At 37.2% G+C, this 20,400-nt stretch overlaps 1 protein-coding gene across 1 annotated transcript; it reads right to left on the reverse strand.

Annotated features, from left to right (window-relative positions):
- Positions 1-973: 973 nt before the first annotated feature.
- On the reverse strand, positions 974-20,397 carry C4H5orf22 (chromosome 4 C5orf22 homolog). The gene is made up of 9 exons (XM_025984088.2): positions 20,244-20,397; positions 18,474-18,619; positions 16,143-16,292; positions 13,516-13,945; positions 10,950-11,012; positions 10,591-10,712; positions 7,491-7,557; positions 5,926-6,065; positions 974-2,860 (listed from the first exon to the last, which is right to left on the reverse strand). Exons 1-9 carry the CDS (start codon positions 20,343-20,345, stop codon positions 2,728-2,730), a joined length of 1,353 nt encoding a protein of 450 aa, XP_025839873.1. The 5' UTR covers positions 20,346-20,397; the 3' UTR covers positions 974-2,727.
- Between the last annotated feature and the right edge of the window lie 3 nt (positions 20,398-20,400).

Here is a 20,400-nt window from a genome sequence, read left to right on the forward strand (position 1 = left end):
ATAGGAACCAAACTCATAAGATAGTAATGTATCGAATGCCGACTTACTACTTCCAATGATAAGACATACCCTTCCAGTGAGTAACCGGAATGTTTACTGTTCAGGGAACTCCCTAAGGATCCAGGCCCACAGAAACCTTCTCAGTGACTGTAACTTCATTTGTTGAAACCAAATTAGAATAAAGGGGAGAACGGCAGGAGTACAGCTAGAACTACAAACCAGACAGTGCAGGACCAGTTAACTTAGAAACAAGTGCTACAAGAGAGTGCTGTGACTCAGGACGACCAGGCACAGTCCAATAAGGACATAGTTACACAACTGACCCTCGTGTATCTCGAGCAGTTCTGAAAGATCCCCAACAAAAACTCCTTCAGTTTTACGCAAGTGCTTTCTCTTAAGATGGATGGTGAATGAGATAATCAATCCTGTATTAAAAAACACACCATTGACTATAAACTACTAGCAGTAGGATGTATCCATTGCCAGCAATCCAAGCCTTTACTGCTAAAACAGATGAAGGATTTGGAGAGAATATCATATAAAGAGTGAAGAACTTTGACTAAGAGCTCCTTGAGGACCCAGAACACTCAAAGATAGAGGTCTACAGAAACTATTTCTGAAGGGGAAAAAAAAAGACTTCTCTTCTTTGATACTGGGAAATATACACTTGTTAATACCAAAGCTCTTGGTCAATGCTTACATTTAAGTCACACACACACACAAAAAAAATTGCTCAAAATCCCATACCTCAGTGATATTTGCACATAATCCAAATCCCTGGTATGGTGGTAGTCCTCACTGGTACTTAGAACACGAATGAAGAATGTCTTGATAAACTATCTTCCTATTTGAAATGCACAGTGACATAACTTATCAAGTTGGTGGTAGTCAACAAATAGGGACTGAATTTCATTCAAAGAGAATCACAGAGCAGGAAAACTAAACAATATGAGTATCACAAAAAAAAAATAAATAAATTGATGCCCTTTTATTTTACCTGAGTTAAAACAATGATGAGTCACATCGAGTTATGGGAATCGTAATAAATGACTACTCAAGCAGATTCATAAGATCAGTGCTATGAACACACTGAGATCATAGAGATCATATACAATTAACTAGTGCTAGTTTGGTTTTAAATCCTTAAAACCTCAAAACATACCTTTATTTCTTTTAGCACACAAAATAATTTACTCATAAAAGTAACATCTACTTACAACTCTAATAACATTTTTTCAAAATTTAAAAATAAACAGCACTGTTAGCAATTCTGAATTTACAGAGAAAACTTTTTGGCACATAATGTTCTATTAAAGTGGAAAGCTGAATCACTTTGTTTTTCACAGCAGAAATAGGCATTCACACTATCAGCCTTGGGAAATCAATTTGGTGACAAGAAAAATGTGCTGGAAAACAGCATTTTTGGAAAAATGGGATCTGGTGCCATCTACTGAGTGGCAATGGTAATGTGACTCAGTGATAGCCATCAAGTTATGTAACCACTACAATTGTAGCTACATGCAACTCAACATATACACATGTAGTCAAAGCCCAAAAATTACATGCAAAAATGAAAACAACTGCTGTGCTAGGACCGAGGAATGGATGGGTGTTTTTCCCCCTCTAAATACCATCCTATTTAAAAAAAAAAAAAATCAGGTAGGTAAAAATTATTGCTGAACATGAGGAGTACTCAAGAGGGAAGACTTTGATAAATTAAGCAAATGAAAAGTTCCCTGATTAAGAGGGACTCAGTTAGGCTCTCTTATGCACAGAGAGGCCGATGGAAGGCAGTTAAGTCTTTGGGTAGTTACGGTAGGTCAGAATTAAGAATTTATCCTTTTTTCTATTTGTATTAAAAGCTAACTTATTTGATGAAATTATCAACCTGGGCTGCCAATTAAGTAGCACTCAGGAACTATAATCGATGCCCATACTGATGATCATCTGGAGGCACTGAAAACCCTGAAGGACTTTTCTGATTAGCAAAGAAAATTTTGTTAGTTGACTTCACTCTTCCATCCCAACTGTGAGAGCTGGGCCACAACCCTGGCAGTCTTGGCCACAACCCTGGCAGTCTTGGCCACAACCCTGGCAGTCTTGGAAAGGTAGATTTTCTGCAATATTTTCGTGGATTGCAAGTTTGTTTGTTTATTTATTTATTTATTTTTGGTAGTAGCTTTTGAGAATGTTACTTTCTTATACAGCCTAGATACCCTGAGTACTAAAAGCCTAAAATATGTTTGTGGTTGTCCTTTCCTTCATAATACTTCTCATAATCCAGAATTTGTTTCTCAGCTGTCCTCTAAGAGGGCAGGAGACCTTGTCTATTCTGTTCATTACCATACACCCAGCACTTAATCATGTTTGGCACTTGTAAGTGCTCAATAAATGTCAGGTGGTTGACTGAATAAATGAATGAATGAATGTTGTACAGTCCAATTAGCCTAGAGGGAAAGTGGAAAAATACCAACCCTTACAAAATGAAGAAGACAATGGTGGAAAGGAAGAAAAATAAGCAACAAATGGTGGGGGTAGACCTGATGTTAAAAAAATTGTCATCATTCAACAACTGATGATACCTGTCTTGAGATTCAAAATACCGAAACGATTTTAACTTAAAGTTAATATAAAAACCAAGTCTTCTCTGGAAGACTCATTACAAATAAGTTAATGAAAACCCTGTTATTACAACTAGATGTAATAGGAGCCTTGTGTTTTGTTGTTTCAAGGTGGAGAACATTCTGCTAAATACACCAAGTGAATGTCTACAGCTCCATAGAGGGAGCGTAGCACTTTGAGGACTTTCTCTTGAATGGTGTCAACTTGCTCAGAAGGACAGTAATCGTCCAGACTTGACCTGGAACCAAGAGGAGAAAGAAAAAAAAATGTAAATAAGATGAGATCATACCATGTTGTGAGGAAAAGTCTGCATGTGTTGATTTCAGTATAAAATAGAAATGAAGGTATGTTGAATTTTGGAATAGTAACAGTTAAAAGCTACTAAAAGTTTAATCTAGGTCAGGAGCATTACATTATGTTCTTTAAATCTTCTCAGCAACTCTATGAAATACATACATTTACTATTCCTTTAAAAGAATCTGAAACAGAAAATTAACCTGCATAGGTCACCTAGTTGTAAGTGCTGGTGATGGGATTCAAAATGACACATCATGTCTTCAAAGCCTCAGTGCTTAATTGCGGCTGTTTCCCTCAAAGGGAGATACTGCAAATACTGGGAGGTTATTATCTTAGTGATTGGGCGTCTTTCTTATTCTTTTATTATGGGAACAGAAGGGCTAGAAATTATTAAGAGTAGAGGCTTTCCAACTGATAAACGGTTTCTTTTTTTTATTATTTTTTAAGATTTTATTTATTTATTCATGAAAGACACAGAGAGAGAGGCAGAGACATAGGCAGAGGGAGAAGCAGGCTTCACGCAGGAAGCCCAATGCGGGACTCGATCCCAGAACTCTGGGATCATGCCCTGAACAAAACATAGACACTCGACCGCTGAGCTACCCAGGCATTCCCGATAAAAGGTTTCTGCTTCTAAAAACTACTTGTCAACTATACAGGTATATAGAATTATCCAAAATGAAATGTGGAGATGTGCTGGTATTGGGATTAGTTTCCCAAGTGGTATTAAGGAGAAAAGAAGGGATATATATACCCATATATACATGCAGATAAAGACCTACTTGGAGAAAGTTATCATATATAAAAGTTTAATTTATAAGCCTTAACAAATAAGGAGTACTTCAATGCTTTCAAAAAGATATCTGGCTTCTTTAAAACACTGTTAGAGTAGTTCTTGGGAGCTACCCCCAAGAGGGAGTATTGGAAATCTGTAGGTACATTTTTGATTGTCACAGTAACAATTAAAGGGCCAAGGCAAGAGGGCAAGGCTGCTAGAATTCTTGCAATGTATAGGACAGTCCTGCAATCTGAATATAAATAAAAGTACTTGTCTTCTGTCATATATACTTTCCAAAGTCCACAGAACACTCACATAAGTGAAAAAAACCTGTTTTTAATTTTTTTAAGGCTAGAATTTAATACTCTTCTACATATGAACAAAGTATTTTTGAAAATGGATTAAATATAAACAAATTTCCCAGAAACGCAACTACTCTGTATATTTAGGGAAGACTGAACTTTAAGTTCAGAACTTTACCAAGAGGTTATGACTAGAAAAACCGTGTCACTATGGCAGTGCTGTGTTCATAGTATCTGCCCAATACATCACATGAGTAATTGTCTGCACATATAACTGTTCTATTTAGTGACTCTTTGTAAAGATGCTAGTTTTCTGTGGCTTAAAACAATTTTTTTTTTTAAAGATTTTATTATTTGAGAGAGAGAGGGCGTGCACGCATGTGAGTACATGAGTGAGGGGAAGGGGCAAAGGGAGAGGGAGAAGCAGATTCCCTGCTGGGTAGGGAGCCTGACATGGGACTCGATACAAGGACCCCAAGATTAACCTGGGCCAAAGGCAGATGCTTGACTAACTGAGCCACCCAGGCACCTTTTGTGTGGCATTTTAGTGCATATCAGTTGCTTTCATTTCTTTTATGTTACGATGATTTGTGTGTGTATATACACATATATAAACATATATTTAAATTATGAGTACAGGTAGGTTATTGTTATAGACTAAATATGTCCCTCCAGAATTCATTCATTGAACCTAATCCCCAATGTGATATTTGGAGGTGAAGCCTTTCAGAGGTGATTAAGTCATGAGGGTTGTTTCTCATGAGTGAGATTAGTGCTATTATAAACGAGTCCCCAGAGAGCTCCTTTACCCCAGCCATTATGTGAGGTTATAGGGAGAAGATGGCTGTCTGTGAACCAGGAAGGAGGCCTTCACCACATTGAATCTGGGTGACTTTATCTTGGACTACCCAGCATCCAGGACTGTGAGAAAGGAATTTCTACTGTTTATAAGCCACATGGTCTATGGCATTCTGTTATTGCAGCCTAACTGGACTAAGACAATTATATTATCTATATATATTATGTATAACATTTCCATATACTTAAAGTGTGTATGTATGTGGGTTACGTTACCTATGAATTTCATTTCAGATGGTAAAAGGGCACTATAAAATATTTGTCATAAAATACATTAAAGTGTTAACCTCACAGTTCCATATAAAACCAGCCCAAAGATTAATACAGAAAAGTTTCATTAAATTGTTGTAACTATGCAGCATATTATTTTCAAATCTGAAACATGGCATCAGGTAAATATTCATCTGTAGACACACAAATGGGAATTCTTGTGTTAATCTGAATAGTATCACCAACTTTAAAGACAAGATAACAAGAACTATATGTTGTTTGCCAACCATTACTAAGAGGAAAGAGAAAATACAAATCTGAATTTTGAGTTGAATAGGTAAAAAATTGGTTAGAATTACTGTATTAGTTGTCATCATTAGATTCATCTATGGAGACTGTATTAATAATTTCCTATGGCTGCTGTAACAAATTACCACAAATTTAGTGGCTTAAAGGAACAAAACATTATAGTTTTGTTGGAGATCAGAGGTCCTAAAATGAAGATGCTATCAGGGCCACATTCTTCTCTAGGTTCTAGGGCAGCATCTGTTTCCCTGTCTGTCCAGCTTCTAGAGGCTGCCTGCATTCCTTAGTTTGTGGCCCTAATCCTCCACCTTCAAAGCTAGCAGATAGCATCTTTTCATTTCTCTGATTCTGACCCTCTTGTCCTCCTTGCTTAAGGACCACTGTGATCACACTGGCCCACTGGATAATCTAGGGTGATCTCCTCATTTCAAGATCCTTAAGTTAATTACATCTGCAAAGTCTCTTTTCCTGTACAAGATAACATATATACAGGTTCTGGAGATTAGGATGTGAATATCTTTAGTGGGCCATTATTCAGGCTACCACACTTACCTTGCAATTGTCACAAGAGTAGGTTTTGGTAAATTTTTCAGTAAATAATATACAGACTGAATAAGATACTCAATTTCTTGTTCTGTGCTGATATGGTGAGGAAGTTCTGAGTAATCGCAGGTTAGACCAGCCTGGTGAACCTGAAAATAAAAAAATTAAAAATTACACTGTAAGGCTTTGTTGTTTTTAGAAGATTCTTTAACCATTAATGTCCTTGCTGATAAATCTTACCTGTTCTCTAAAGTTTTGGAAGAACAAGCCTGTACATCTGTTTGGGCCTGATGTATTTTTTTAAAATTTTATTTTTATTTATTCAATCATGAAAGAGAGAGAGAGAAAGAGAGAGAGAGAGGCAGAGACACAGGCAGAGGGAGAAGCAGGCTCCACGCAGGGAGCCCGATGTGGGACTCTATCCTGGGACGCCAGGATCACGTCCTGGGCCGAAGGCTGGACTAAAGGTGGCCCAGGCTAAACCGCTGAGCCACCCAGGCATCCCAAGCTCAAAGCATTTTTAAACCGTAAGTATCTTCTAACTTTATCATTCTTAAAAATTGTTTTTTTTAATAAACAAAGTGGGTTTTGGATTAGGTTCAATTTAACCAAAATATTCTTTTGCTAGTATTTTTTATTCTTAAAAAGTTAGCACTAAATCAGTATATAAACTTCAGTTCAAAGAAGGTGGTTTGATTGTATTCTGCAACTAAAGAAAACACTAGAGCAAAAACACAGTTTATTGACGTCAAAAAGGCACCAGGAGTAAAAGATGACTTGCAGGTCTCAGTTTTGGCATAAAATCTGAGAAAAGGCATTTGAATTTCAAATGAGAAAATGTATACTTCAAAGACTGCAAAATGATATAAATAAAAGAAATTATCTTTGAAAATATCCACTTTTACCACAGCTTTCGGATCACTGTTGGCAAACAAAGTCAGTGATACAGCTGATGTAGCCGAGCTGCACTTGCCAGAGCACCTTCTTTTGTCTTTCTCCTGGTTTTTACAATCAGAAAAGTTTTCAGAGAGAGGAAAGAAAAAAGGAAGGGAGTATGAAAATGAATTAACAAACTTTAAAAATTGTATACTTTCTTCTCTCTGGCAAGTAGAGATCTGACCATAAATAAAATAAAAAAATACATAGCACTTTTGCTTTATACATAAAATTGGGAAAAGTTTATTTTTTTTTAAAGATTTTATTTATTTATTCATGAGAGACAGACGGAGAGGCAGAGACACAGGCAGAGGGAGAAGCAGGCTCCATGCAGGGAGCCCGATGTGGGACTCAATCCTTGGTCCCCAGGATGACGCCCTGGGCTGAAGGCAGGCACTAAACCGCTGAGCCACCCTGGCTGCCCTAAAAAGTTAATTTTTTTTCTGGAAAACCTTTCCAGTATTCTGACTTCTAAAAAGTTATATATTTTTTCATTTCTTCTCATTTATAAAAAATAATTCATTTACACTTTCCTAGAACACAAATAAAAGAAAACCACTTTAACAAAAAGTACTTTTTCTACCCAGAAAAATGCTTTCCTAAAGGATAAATTTTATACTTCAATATAAAGTATTTACCATTTCATAGTCTGGTACTTCCATCCGTTTTTTCAAACTCTGTACAAGTGGAATTAGTGATTCCATTCTGGAAAAAAGTCACCCTTTAATTAAATATCACACTGCCTCAACTAAAATTACAGAAGCAAATGATATATTACACTTAAAATTACCTTTAACAATGTTTCATATGATGCTTGAGAAATGAAAGATAAAGATATTCAAGTATCTTAAAATATTAAGAAATAAATGTTCCCTGTTTTTTCTTACCTCCAAGATTACAGATTGTGTTACAGGTTGAAAATTAGTATCAAGAAATTGAGATTTTCCTCTTATTTAAAAATGTGACTTTAAAAATTATTTTGAACAGCAAGAAAACTAAGTTTTTTAGCACACGGTGATGAAAAAGATAGTTTTCAAAAAATTTAAGAGCATGGACATACACAATTACAAATGGCAAAGTTCTATACATGTGGTATACTAACAACAGTGCCTTTAAGTGATTTAATTTAGGTGGAACACTTTGGGAGCCATGATTAATTAATGTGTCTAGTATTTTGCCTCCCCTACCAATATCTACTCATCTGGTGGGAGGGGGAAAAAGAAAGAAAAAGGGAGGCATGGAGGCCTATTTGTCCACTCAACCTGTTACTTCTTTTTATTGTGAACACTCTCTGGGCTTCTGGACCCTAATCACCTACCTCCTCTGCTTTTTAATAGTGAAGACTCCTTCATGCTGAGGATCTGGCCCTTCAGGGGCATGATAAGTTTGGGGAGACCTTTCTTGCTTGTCTCACCCACTTTTCCTCTGTGCTATTCTTTTATTCCCCCAATTCCAGTCATAGTGTGAACTTGCTTCTGTTGTAGCCTCAGTGTTTCTTCAAGTCTGAGATAGAACTCTCTGCAGGTGATGAAGAGTTAACTGGGCATGCTCATCAGGCACAGTGGATATCAGTGAAAGGTGGCTCCATCTATGGGCTAGATTCAGGACTCCAAAGTTTTCATGCTATTTTGTTTTAAGTTTTAAACTTGGCTTGAGACATCAAAAATCACAAAATAATAGGTACTTTTCAATATTTCCGGAAAGAATCACATCTTGTGAATTATTCCTACATCTCCCTCTTCCATCATAATTTCAAAAAGGAAGGAATCATTTCTTGAACTAGTTCCCTATACTGAAGAGGAAAAGTGTGAACTGATGTTCAAATGCTCGGTCAATATTGACTGATGTGATCAATATAATACCACAGTTTTCCTTAGTGATAATAAAGTTTTATATTTATATTTCAGAGATGTTTCTCATTATTTTGTATTTAAACAAAAATTACACCTAATATTTTGAAGAGGTAATATACACATAGTAAACGATGTTTCTTTCTCCTAACTTCATCTTTTAGTCATAGAATTCCTCTCACCAGAGACAACCTCTATTTGTTTCTTCTGCATTCTTCTAGTTATCTGATGAATTATTTTAAATAACTATGACATAACAAGTCTTAATGGCTCAAAATACTATGATTCTAACTCTGATTTAAAGAATTATTTCAGAGACCTAACATCACTAATCTCCAGGGAAATGCAAACCATAATCACAGTGAGAAATGACCTCAAACCAGTCAGAATAGCTGGAATCAAAGAATAGGAAGTAACAAATGTTGATGAGGATGTAGAAAAAGGGAGACTTTGTGTTCTATTGATAAGTATGTAAATTGGTGCAGCCACTGGGAAAATAGTATGCAAGTTCCTCAAAAAATTAAAAAATAGAAATATACAATCCAGTAATTTCACTGCTAGGTATTTACCCAATGGAAAAAAAAAAACACTAATTCAAAAAGATCTATGCATTCCTATCTTTACTACATTATTTACAACAGTCAAGATATGGAAGCAACCCAAGTGTCTATTGACTGATGAATGGATAAAGAAGATGTAGCATATATAGACAATGGAATATTACCCAGCTATAAAAAAGAATGAAATTTTGGCATTCATTGACAACATGGATGGACCTACAGATTATCACGCTAAATGAAGTTAAGTCATATAAATACCACATGATCTGTATATGGATGTATATGGAAGCAGAACAGATGAACAAACAAAAACAGAAACAGATTCATAAATACAAAGAACTGGTGACTACCAGAGGGGGTAGGGAGATGGGTGAAATAGGTGAAGGGGATTAAGAGGTCCCAACTGCCAGTCCTACAATAAATAAGTCACACAGATAAAAACTAAAGCATAAGGAATGTAGCCAATGGTATCGTAATAACATTATATAGTGACAGATGGTAACTATGCTTATATTATATCTGTATAATATAAAAAATTATCAATTCATTATTTTATATACCTGAGATTAATGTAATATAGTATGCCAACTACACTGCACTAGGAAAAAAAATAGATTTAGTTCAGGGAAAAGTAACTGTACTATTTATCTCAACACTCTTCCAAACTTGCTTTAATACCAAAGGCACTCTTCACCCCACCCTATAACTTGACAGATACTATGCCAAAAGAACTTTTTTCTCCATGTTTTCAAAGTAATCTTAATGCTGGACAATCGGCCAAACAGAGGATCTGATGAAGGATCCAGCTATCAAATCCAATTCTCTCATGCCATGGCCAGCTTGAGCTTCTACTCATAGTCAGGCTATCCTTAAAAGGAGGCAAGTTTTCACATTAGAATTTCCTTGTCTAGTCATTTGCTTTTTTATTGATAGGTTATTTTTTTTTTCTTATTCTTACAACAGGGGCTGTCTTTACCAATCTTTAATCTTCCTTAAGACCTAGCACCACATCTTATATATAAAACAGGCAGCCACTATATGATTTTATGTGATTTTGAGCAACTTAAACCTCTGGGCCTTAGTTTCCTCATGTATAAAATGAACATAATAACAACGAAGCCATCAAATTGTTGTGGAGGATAAGTGAGAGAAATGCAAGGAAAAATCTTAGAATTGGGCACAAAGAAAACACTCAGGAAAGGCTAACCATTGTTAGTAAATTTGTGTTGGCACTAATACTAATTTTTAAAATGTAATTTATCTAGCAAATTAAACAATGTATCTATGAGTAGAAAAGAGTTGGGGAAAAATATGTTGCAAGGTCTTACCCAGGGTTTGAAGCCCATTTCTGTACAGTTTCTTCATTGTCACCATCACACAAATCAGCAAAAGCAGCTTCTAAATCTTCTAACTGATGAATTCGAGTATCAACACAATCTACCAAATCTTCCTTTAAACATATTGAAAAGCCAAGAATATAGTAATTAGTCTTTGAAAAAAATAAGTGAAATCCCATTGGAATTAAAATACCAGTTCAATTAGTTAAAACCAGGACTTGTAAGTACTAAGCATGGGCTTCCCCAAAAAACACACAAAGATTTTGGTTAGATGTGAGAGCACTCTAATGAGCTATATTATTAGATATGTGATTAATAGACAAAACCCAAAAGAAACAAATGAAGGATACCTCTGTCAGGTTGGTACCAGGCTTTTTAAACTGGTACAACTCTTGTAAGATTTTGTACTCTTCCTGGAAAACAAAACAAAAATCCATATACTAGAAAAAAACCCCAATTGTTGTTATTATTATTATTTTTAAAGATTTTATTTATTTATTTATGAGAGACAGAGAGAGAGAGAGAAAGAGAGAAGCAGAGACACAGGCAGAGGGAGAAGCAGGCTCCATGCACGGAGCCTGATGTGGGACTCAATCTCCGGACTCCAGGATTACATCCTAGGCCGAAAGCAGGGGCCAAACCCCTGAGCCACCCAGGGACCCCCCTAATTGTTTTTCAATGATATGCTTTAAAAGTAACAAATGGCTACAATATAAGGAGAATATCTTAGACAATCATTTAAAGATTAGCCTGTGAAAGTCGGGAAAAATGTATAACTCAGACGTCATTGTAAACAATGTCATTTCTTTAGGGTAACTCTATCCTGACAAGAATGCATGAAAATTAACTAAGGAAAAAGACTTGACTTGAAAGAAGATTTCTAATAATATTCTACTATATAAATGGATACATCCTAGGATCTCAACAGATTTTAGCTATGTATAGGAAAGAAACATGTCTTTAATAACAATCAAAACTCCATATTCACTTTGCAGTCCTTTCCAAGCCTGCAGAAGAGAACTTGGAAGTTCAAAGGCAATACTGGAGGCAGATATAACAGAAGGATGGCTGCTAAGCGAAGACTTTGCAAGAGGATGTCTCTCCCCATTTAGCACGCTAAATAGCTCCGTTATAGGTGGGTGTATCTGGCCCCAGTAATCCCATTTAGGAGTGTTGTTGGGAAGAGTATACATGCAAGAGCTGAAGTTCACTAAGCACAATGTGCCACTATCCTCATCATACTAATCCTGTGAATTTTGTGATTATTTTGATTTTATACTTGAGGAAACTGTGGGTCAGAAAGGTAAAGTAACTTTCCCAAGATCATACAGCAAATAAGCAGTAGAATAACAGAACTAAACTCATTCTGGACTTCAGGCCATGCTCTTTAAAAAAGGTAAACAACTTTTTTTTTTTAAGATTTTATTTATTTATTCATGAGAAACACACACACACACAGAGAGAGAGAGAGAGAGAGAGAGAGAGAGAGAGAGAGAGAGGGGCAGGGACATAGGCAGAGGGAGAAGGAGGCTCCCCAAGGGGAGCCCAATGTGGGACTCGATCCCAGAACTCCAGGATCATGCCCTGAGCCGAAGGTAGACACTCAACCACTAAGCCACCCAGGTGTCCTTATAAATGACTTTCTTTACTATATTAAAAAAATGGCTATTAAATTATAAAATATAATACATGCTCTTTTCCAAAAGTTCCATAGTACCAAAGGGCATAAAGGATACAAAAATCTCCACTTCTCAGGTCTCCTGACAGCATTGGAAAAGGAGTGACTGTCATTAAGTTCCTTATATAACTTTGTAGGAATTTTCATTAAAAATATTTGATGAGTATATTTGTAAGATACATTCCTAATACCTTCCAGATATGCCTGTTCTTCAAGTTTTCTAAATAGTTCTAAGGTCATTTCATGATTCTAAAAACTTATGGTTTATAACCACTGGCTCGTGTATAAGAGCAGGAAGAAACAGCAATTTTTCTCCCTTATTTGCAAGTTGGGAGAGTACTCTAGTTCCCCCACTCTTGTTTCAGATTACACTAAATTCTCAAATCTTACCTATTTTTTAATCAATACTTATTTAGAGGTCTTTGATAAATCACAAAAGCTTCCAATACATATGCAAATTAGGATTGTAAAGTACAAGATCATTAAAATCAAAGACTGAATTTAGGTAGAAAAAAAAGTTAATTTTAATCTCAAAAAGATTAGATTTGAACAACCTCCCAAATGTTAAAGTAAGCAGTTACTGTGCCATAAAATGCACCCAGGCATGCTCACTTGGGAGTTTCTCAAATGTTGCTTCTCAGATCTGTGCATGCTAATATTGTTTGGCTTTCTGCATTTAAGATCTGATGAACAGGCCTGAATTATTACCTCCAAGAGTACATATGTAACAGGCATATTTTCCAACAGTGGAAAATTTGTCACACAGCTCTTTATATACATATAATATCTCTGGAAAGATACACCAAGAAACTGGCCATGATGTTTGTTTCTGAGGTAAGAAACTGAGGGAATGGGGATGGGGTGAGAGAGTGACATCTTCAATGTATATACTTACTTGTACTACATGATTTTAGTTTTTTTTTTTTAACTACCCATGTAGTTACCCAATTAACAAATACAAAATAATAAATACTATCTAGAGCAGGGATCAGCAACCCACAACCTATAACCTGTTTTTTGTATGGCCCTCAAGTTAAGAAAGGTATATACACAATTCAATTAAAAAAATAGCTGCATATTTAAAAAGGTTTAACAACAACAAAGAATGTGTCAGAGATCATATAGGACCTCCAATAAAGTAATTACAATCTGGCTGTTTGCAGAAAGTTTGCTGATTCTTGATCTAGAGAAGTGTCATACAAGTCTTAAGATCTACATTTTAAAAATGCCACATTTACCTGAGTGAACATTTCTTTGAAGGGATTCTTGACTGAAAAAAAATCCAAGTCAATATCTAAAACAAATGCATCCCCTTTCTTCAAAATTTCCAGAATTTCCCCAGTGCTGATTGTAGTCTGGCATTCTTGGCTTTCAGAAAAACATGAACATGATTGCTCTAGGCAAGTTTGGCCCCTCCTCTGTGTCACTGTGTCCTTTTCCAGTCCTTCTGAATAGGAGTCACAGTTAGTAGAGGCAGTGTTTTCTGCATCTTCCAGTGCTAGCTTTGGCTTCTTAGCAGAAGACACTGCATCATTTCCTTCTTGACTGTTACAGAGTTTATAAGGTTTTACCATAATCACATCCAATTGTAAAGGTTTTTGGTTCTCTAGCTGGTCTTCAGTTACATAAAGACCATCACTTAGAAAGTAATGATCTGTACTTGTAACCCTGGATTAGAGGAAAAAACTATTTTAAAGACAAATGGACAAATTAGTTGACATTTCAAATAGCATTTCCAAAGCAGTGCAGAAATGTAACAATATATTTAACAAAAACGGAGAGCTTTCTCTACTTTTGTTAAGTCTTGTTCCTCTGCAGAAATAGTATTCCCCCAGTTTTTAGGTGGGCACATAACTGCCTGAAGTACGTAAAGGCTATACTTCGTAGCCTATACTGCAGCTAGGGGTGGCCATTTGACTAAGTTCTGGACTACGGCTGTGAACTGAAGAGAAAGGTTCATAACGGCACTCTCCTCTACCTGCTGACTGGCACGTGAATGTGGAAATGGCAAGCCCACCTTGGACTATGAGGACAAAGGCAATACTCCAAAGATGAAGCAAAAAGGTAAAAGGAACTGGGGTTTCCAAACCTGTAAACTGCCAGATAGGCCCTGGACTATGTGCAGTAAACTCTAATATGAGAAAAAAACCAAATCTTTAAGCTGGTGCCTTGGATCTTTCTTATACCTGCTGCAACTTCGTCGAAATAATCACTAATGGAAAAATTACATCTGGAAAGAATTTCTCTTAACAAAAGCTCCTTCAGATGTGTTTCAAAGTTTTGGCAAACTTTATATAACCATAATATTTTAATGTGGAAAACAACTTTAAAAAATCTTATACAATGCAGAACGCATTTTACAAGTTACAGATTTCTGATTTTAGACATATCAGTATATTCTTAGCTTTTCAACTATATTATACCTTAGGAAGTACTTGGAAAAGCAAAAATAAATGCTTCTTTCAGAGCCAGGCTCTATTCAACTAAAATAATGGTTAATATTTATTTCATACTGAAAAATAAAATAAAATATTTATTTCATACTCACCTTCCTCCAGCTATATAGTCTCAAATTTAAAAAGGTATTAATTTTCCAAAATAAGATTAACGACATAATACAGCTGATACCCAGGCTTGTTATAAATTGTGCTGTCCTAGAAAAACAAAGGCTATATCCCTCAAACCTAAATTCGTATTCTTCCTTAATAAAGGACGCTTCACTTTGTTCATATCTGTATGAGCACATGCATCTCAGACTGTATACCTGTATGTGTCTCTTCTATAAACTTTTACTTACAGAATTCAGTAAAATCATCAGATAATCAAAATCCTCCTAATATTGTTGTTATACATTGAGTTTCAAATGTCTGTTTGAAACTTAAAATTATTTTATTTTGCAAAAACCTGTTACAGGTGAAATGAGGTCTACTCACTGAAGTACTCAATATATGCACTACCATTCTTTCACATATATCAGTATTATATATATTTATTCTATGTGGAGTCCTATTTATTATTTTATCCCAAGTACAATTCAATTTTCATGTATATAGAAAGTTATTTGTGTAATTAATAAGAACATACAACAAAGGTTAACTATATCATTAAGGATAAATCAAAACTAAAAAGTATCACTTTCAATGAGAGAGACTGTGTATTTCATTTTCAATGTATTACTACCCTTTTATTCCACTCTCTTTTCCCTTTGAGAAAGTTATGCCATCACTGCTTAAAACATTCATTCTATCATAATAGACTGTAGAAAGTCAAGGATATGATAATATTTCTAAAGATGTTTGCAGTACTGCAATATTCCTAAAACACTGGTTAAACAGCTTATATAACAAAAAGTTGCACATGCAACTTAAGTCAGCTTTAACTTAATTTAGATTCATTATCGAAAGCTAATCATAAAAAAAAAAGAAAGCTAATCATATTACTAAAATTAAAACCCCAAATCTACTTTTTAGTCATTCAATTTCAAAAAAAAAATTCAAAATGAGATAATTTTGCTTTTTTAACTGCAATTGTTAAATTCAGCAGACAATAATTATATTGTAAGGAAGCAGTGAAATGTATCATTAGAAATGTAAATCTGTAAGATACTTCAATAATTTAATGGAATTAGTCATCAACACAGCCAGAATTCCAGAGGATGAAGATATTATTCTCAACCAACCTGACCAGTAACAAAATATAAATGGTGTGTGAAGGTCAAGAGACATGAAAACTTGTTCCTGGTGTTTGCTTAATCTGAGCCCATCTGTATGTAGGCAACTCATGAATTATTATGGGGATTCAAAATAGGACAAAAGCAGCATTCACTCCTTTACATCCCCTTTCATACTCATAAATATGAGATTACCTGATTGTTGTAGTAGAAGTGTCTCTGCCTACTAAAAAGTGATGTTTGCCCTCTCTGATTTGCTGAGCCCATGGGGGATGAAGCCACAGAACATGAGAAAAATGGCCAGCATAAACTGCAGGCATAATCCAATTCTCAATACTTAATTCTCTGAAAAAGAAATAGAAAGCATGGAAATTACTGGTGAGTGGTTTTTCCAAATATAATTTCACCCAGAACTAGAGTTTAACAATTTTCCTAATAGCATTAAGGCATCATTTCCCTTTTTCACTGTATTGACATTTGCACTGATGGTACAAGACAATTATGGGTTGGCATCCTAAAACTGATGAAGGCAACAGTACCAAGTCTACTAGTAGTCCCCCTCTAAAGCCAGTTTTATGTAAAAAGTTCCTTCATAGTTTTATTAAACTTTGAACTTGAATATACATTTTAAATATTCTGGGTGGTAAAATGAGAAATGCGCAGAAAGTACTTCTGCTACATTCTTCGAAGTATAACGGTTGTTTTAATGAAAAGCACTTGTAATTCAATTGAGAGTTGAACACCACTTTTCTTGAAAGAAAGACTGATCAACATACAATGGTTATTTAGACTTGAATTTGAATTGTTGGACTCTACATTTGAACTAAGCTATAAAAAAAAAAACCACTTGTCAAGTTTTGGTATAGTATTGAATATTCATAATTATCTGAAAAGGCTATAAAAATTCTCTTCCTAAATTTTCATTTTACTTCCACCAAAACAACATATGGCAACTGACTGAATGTGGAAGCAGATATGAGAATCTAGCTGTTTCCTATGAAGACAAATATTAAAGAGATATGCAAAAACTTACACATTCTTACTCTTCTAAGTTTTTTGCTTTAGAAAATACATTTTTAATAAAAATAATCGTATTTATGGTAACATGTTGAAGTCTATTTTGAAATGAATTAATATTTTAAACATTTCTCAGTTTTAATTTCAAATATGGTAAATGTGAATAGATACTACCCAAACTTATAAAAAAAGCTTAGTAATTTTTAAGAATATACAGGCATCCTGAGACTAGAAAGTTTAAGAATTATTATTCTATGACTAACTGTACATACTTGTTTCATAATTCTCTTCAATTTCTAAAATATAAAAACCTTTAAATATAAAAGTTAACAACAATGGTAGAGCTACCACACTTTAGAGATCAGTGCTCCAAAAAGGGGTTCCAGAAAGTCAACTGAAAGAAATGTAGTAGGCTAGAGTTAATTCACCCAAGCATCTATCTTGTAGTTTCATATTATAAAGAAAAATAATTGCTATGTAACTTTTTACACTGTATGAGCAGCCTACATTAAGAAATGCATACATAATGAGACAGTTGCAGAATTCAGAGAACTTTATTACAGAAGAGAGGCGAGTAAGTCACTTAGAAATATATCACCTATGATCCTTCTAGGGGAAAAGTAGCACAAACTGAGAGGTTGGAAGGACTCAATAGTGGAAGAAAGGATATACAAATTAAAGATGTGTTGCCTATACAATTACTGAACAACATGTTTATTTTTTTTATTTTTTAAAGACTTTTAAAATTTATTTATTCATGAGACACACACACACACACACACACACACACACAGAGGCAGAGACACGGGCAGAGGGAGAAGCAGGCTCTATGCAGTAGCCTGACGTGGGACTCGACCCTGGGTCTCCAGGATTATGCCCTGGGTTGAAGGTGGCGCTAAAGCGCTGAGCCACCCGGGCTGCCCTGAACATGTTTAACACATTTTCTTGTGCCTTTGTATCCAGATTTTTTAAAGGAGAGAGGAAGGGAGAACAACTGGCTCAGGTAACTTCTAAAGTCTCTTCTACTTCTAAAATTCTAAAGCAGAGGTTGGCAAACATTGGCTAGGCCATCTGTTTTTGTAAATAAAGTTTTATTGTAATATAGCTGCAGACATTTGTTACATTAGTGTCCATGATTGCTTTCCTATATAGGAAAAGAGGAGAGAGAGGTATAAGAGGAGCGAGAAGGTAGTTGCAACAGAGACCATATTGCAAGCAAACCTAAAATATTTACTATTTGGCCCTTTAGAAAGTCAACATTTGCTCCAAATAAAATAAAAAGGGAAAACGAAAACAAAACTCATGACCTCAGAAAGTCTATTTCCCTTAATTGTTAATCATGTACTGCAAATTGTATTTCAAGCATATAAAAGATCACTAAGTGCCTGGCTGGCTCAGCTGGTGGAGCATGTGACTCGATCTCCTGGTCCTGAATTTGAGCCCCACACTGGAGGCAGAGTTTACAAAAAAAAAAAATAATAATAAAAAAGAACAAAAACCACATATTACCCGAAAAGTGTTTCCTTGTCAAACACAGTGTCAGCTGGCATATTCACAGGAATAAGGAGGTCTGGATGTGAATCAAAATGCACAAAACTTATGTTACCGGCAGGAAGATGCTTCGAGCCAATGGCCCGGTATATATAAGGCAGGACCTGTGAAAACACATGAATATGTTCAGAAATGGCACTGAAATCAAGAGCACACACTCTGCTGCAGCCTGAAAAACAAGGCTTAACGTAACTGCATATAATATAAAGCTCATCAAGTTGTTAAAAAGTAGGGAAATATAAAACTTGTTCACTGTAGATGGGCTTATAGAGAGCGGTCTCCAGTTAGCTTTATGTTTTCCTCCTAAGTTCCAGCCTGCACCTCCACAGGCTTTACCGGGCATCTCCTGCTTCCATCTGGCCCCGCCACAAACTCAATGTGGGTAAACACACAAGGATTGGCCCTCAGGAAAACGTACAAACAAACTGGCAGTTAATAAACATTCTGGCACAAAGAGGTGTTCAAGTACCATGGGTCTCCCGGCCTTTGCCACACCTCTGGAAGATGGATGAGCCTAGGTGGTCTCCAAGTCACCTACTGCTGCTCCAGCCTTGGTAGTGCTGCGTTTTTCTTTTTTAAGATCTTATTTATCCATGAGAAACACACACACACACAGGCAGAGGGAGAAGCAGGCTCCATGCAGGGAGCCCGAAGTGGGACTCCATCCTGGGTCTCCAAGATAACGCCCTGGGCTGAAGGTGGTGCTAAACCGCTGAGCCACGGGGGCTGCCCGGGTTGTGCTGCGTTTAATACTGAATTTGAAAGCACCCTTAACCCGTGCCTGTGCTTTTTCTCAAGCCCATCCTCACTATTCTTTCTACCTCCTGGGAAACCCAACTTCCTCCAGCCATAAATCGGCGATCATCGTGCCCCTCTTTCATATCCAGAGAACCCCCAAGGGGGCTGCTGGTTAAAACAATAAACAAAAAACAAAAACAAACAAAAAAAAGTCTTGACTCTATGGGCCTCCCTTATAAGGCTTCCAGAAGATGGGATGAAGTCATCATTTTAGCTACTCCAAAGTGGCACTGCCATAAAAATAGAAGATAGTTTTTGTGTTTATAAGAGCAGGGCTTGGGGAATCCCCGGGGTGGCTCAGCGGTTTAGCCCCACTTTAATCCCAGGGCGGGATCCTGGAGCCCCTGGATCGAGTCCCACGTCGGGCTCCCTGCGTGGAGCCTGCTTCTCCCTCTGCCTGTGTCTCCGCCTCTCTCTGTGTCTCATGAATGAATGAATGAATGAATGAATGAATAAAATCTTAAAAAAAAAATAAGAGCAGGGCTCGGGTACGACGACTCGTGTGCACACCGAGCAGACAACACTACCAACGGCCCTAAGGGTGCCACGACGCCAAGTCTCTATCACGGACGGCAGCCCACATCCTTCTTTTTTTTTACTGGAGTTCGATTTGCCAGCGTGTGGCAGGACCCGCGGGGCCCGTGGTCAGTGCCGTGACCCCGTGACCCCGGCCCACGCCGCGGCGGACACGAGGCCTCCCACCCAGACGCCGGGGCCGCCGGAAGGCTCGGCTTCGGGTCCGGGCGGACGGCGAGGGGAGAACGAGCCGCCCGCCGCCCGCCGCCCGCCGCCCAGCCAGCGGACCCCGGCCGTCCGCGCCTCCTCCTCCTCCTCCTCCGGCTGGTCGTTCCGGCGCCTCCCCCGCAGCCATGGAGCCGCCGCGGGTCACGCAGTCCGGCTCCCTCCGGCCCCCCGCGGCCGCCCGCTCACCTCCTGGTGATCCTCCACCACCCACACCGGGAGCGCGGGGTAGCGCCGCAGACCCGCGCGCCCCGCCGCCGCGTCGCCCGCCGCCTTCCCGCTCGGCAGCATCCCCGGCGCCGCAGTCGCGAGACTAGGACCCGGGCCGCCCGCGCTGCCCCTCCCG

Source organism: Vulpes vulpes, chromosome 4 (assembly GCF_048418805.1).
Source record: "Vulpes vulpes isolate BD-2025 chromosome 4, VulVul3, whole genome shotgun sequence".
In the NCBI taxonomy this organism is placed as follows: Eukaryota; Metazoa; Chordata; class Mammalia; order Carnivora; family Canidae; genus Vulpes; species Vulpes vulpes.

Bases quoted from the DNA above. Each gene is read 5' to 3' on its own strand.
- C4H5orf22 (XM_025984088.2), bottom strand. From the start codon at position 20,345: ATGCTGCCGAGCGGGAAGGCGGCGGGCGACGCGGCGGCGGGGCGCGCG. The intron at 16,293-18,473 runs GTAATATGTGGT...TTTCTTTTTCAG, and splicing joins GACAAGGAAACACTTTTCGG to AGAATTAAGTATTGAGAATT. The intron at 7,558-10,590 runs GTAAGACCTTGC...ACTTTTTTCCAG, and splicing joins AAATGGGCTTCAAACCCTGG to AATGGAATCACTAATTCCAC.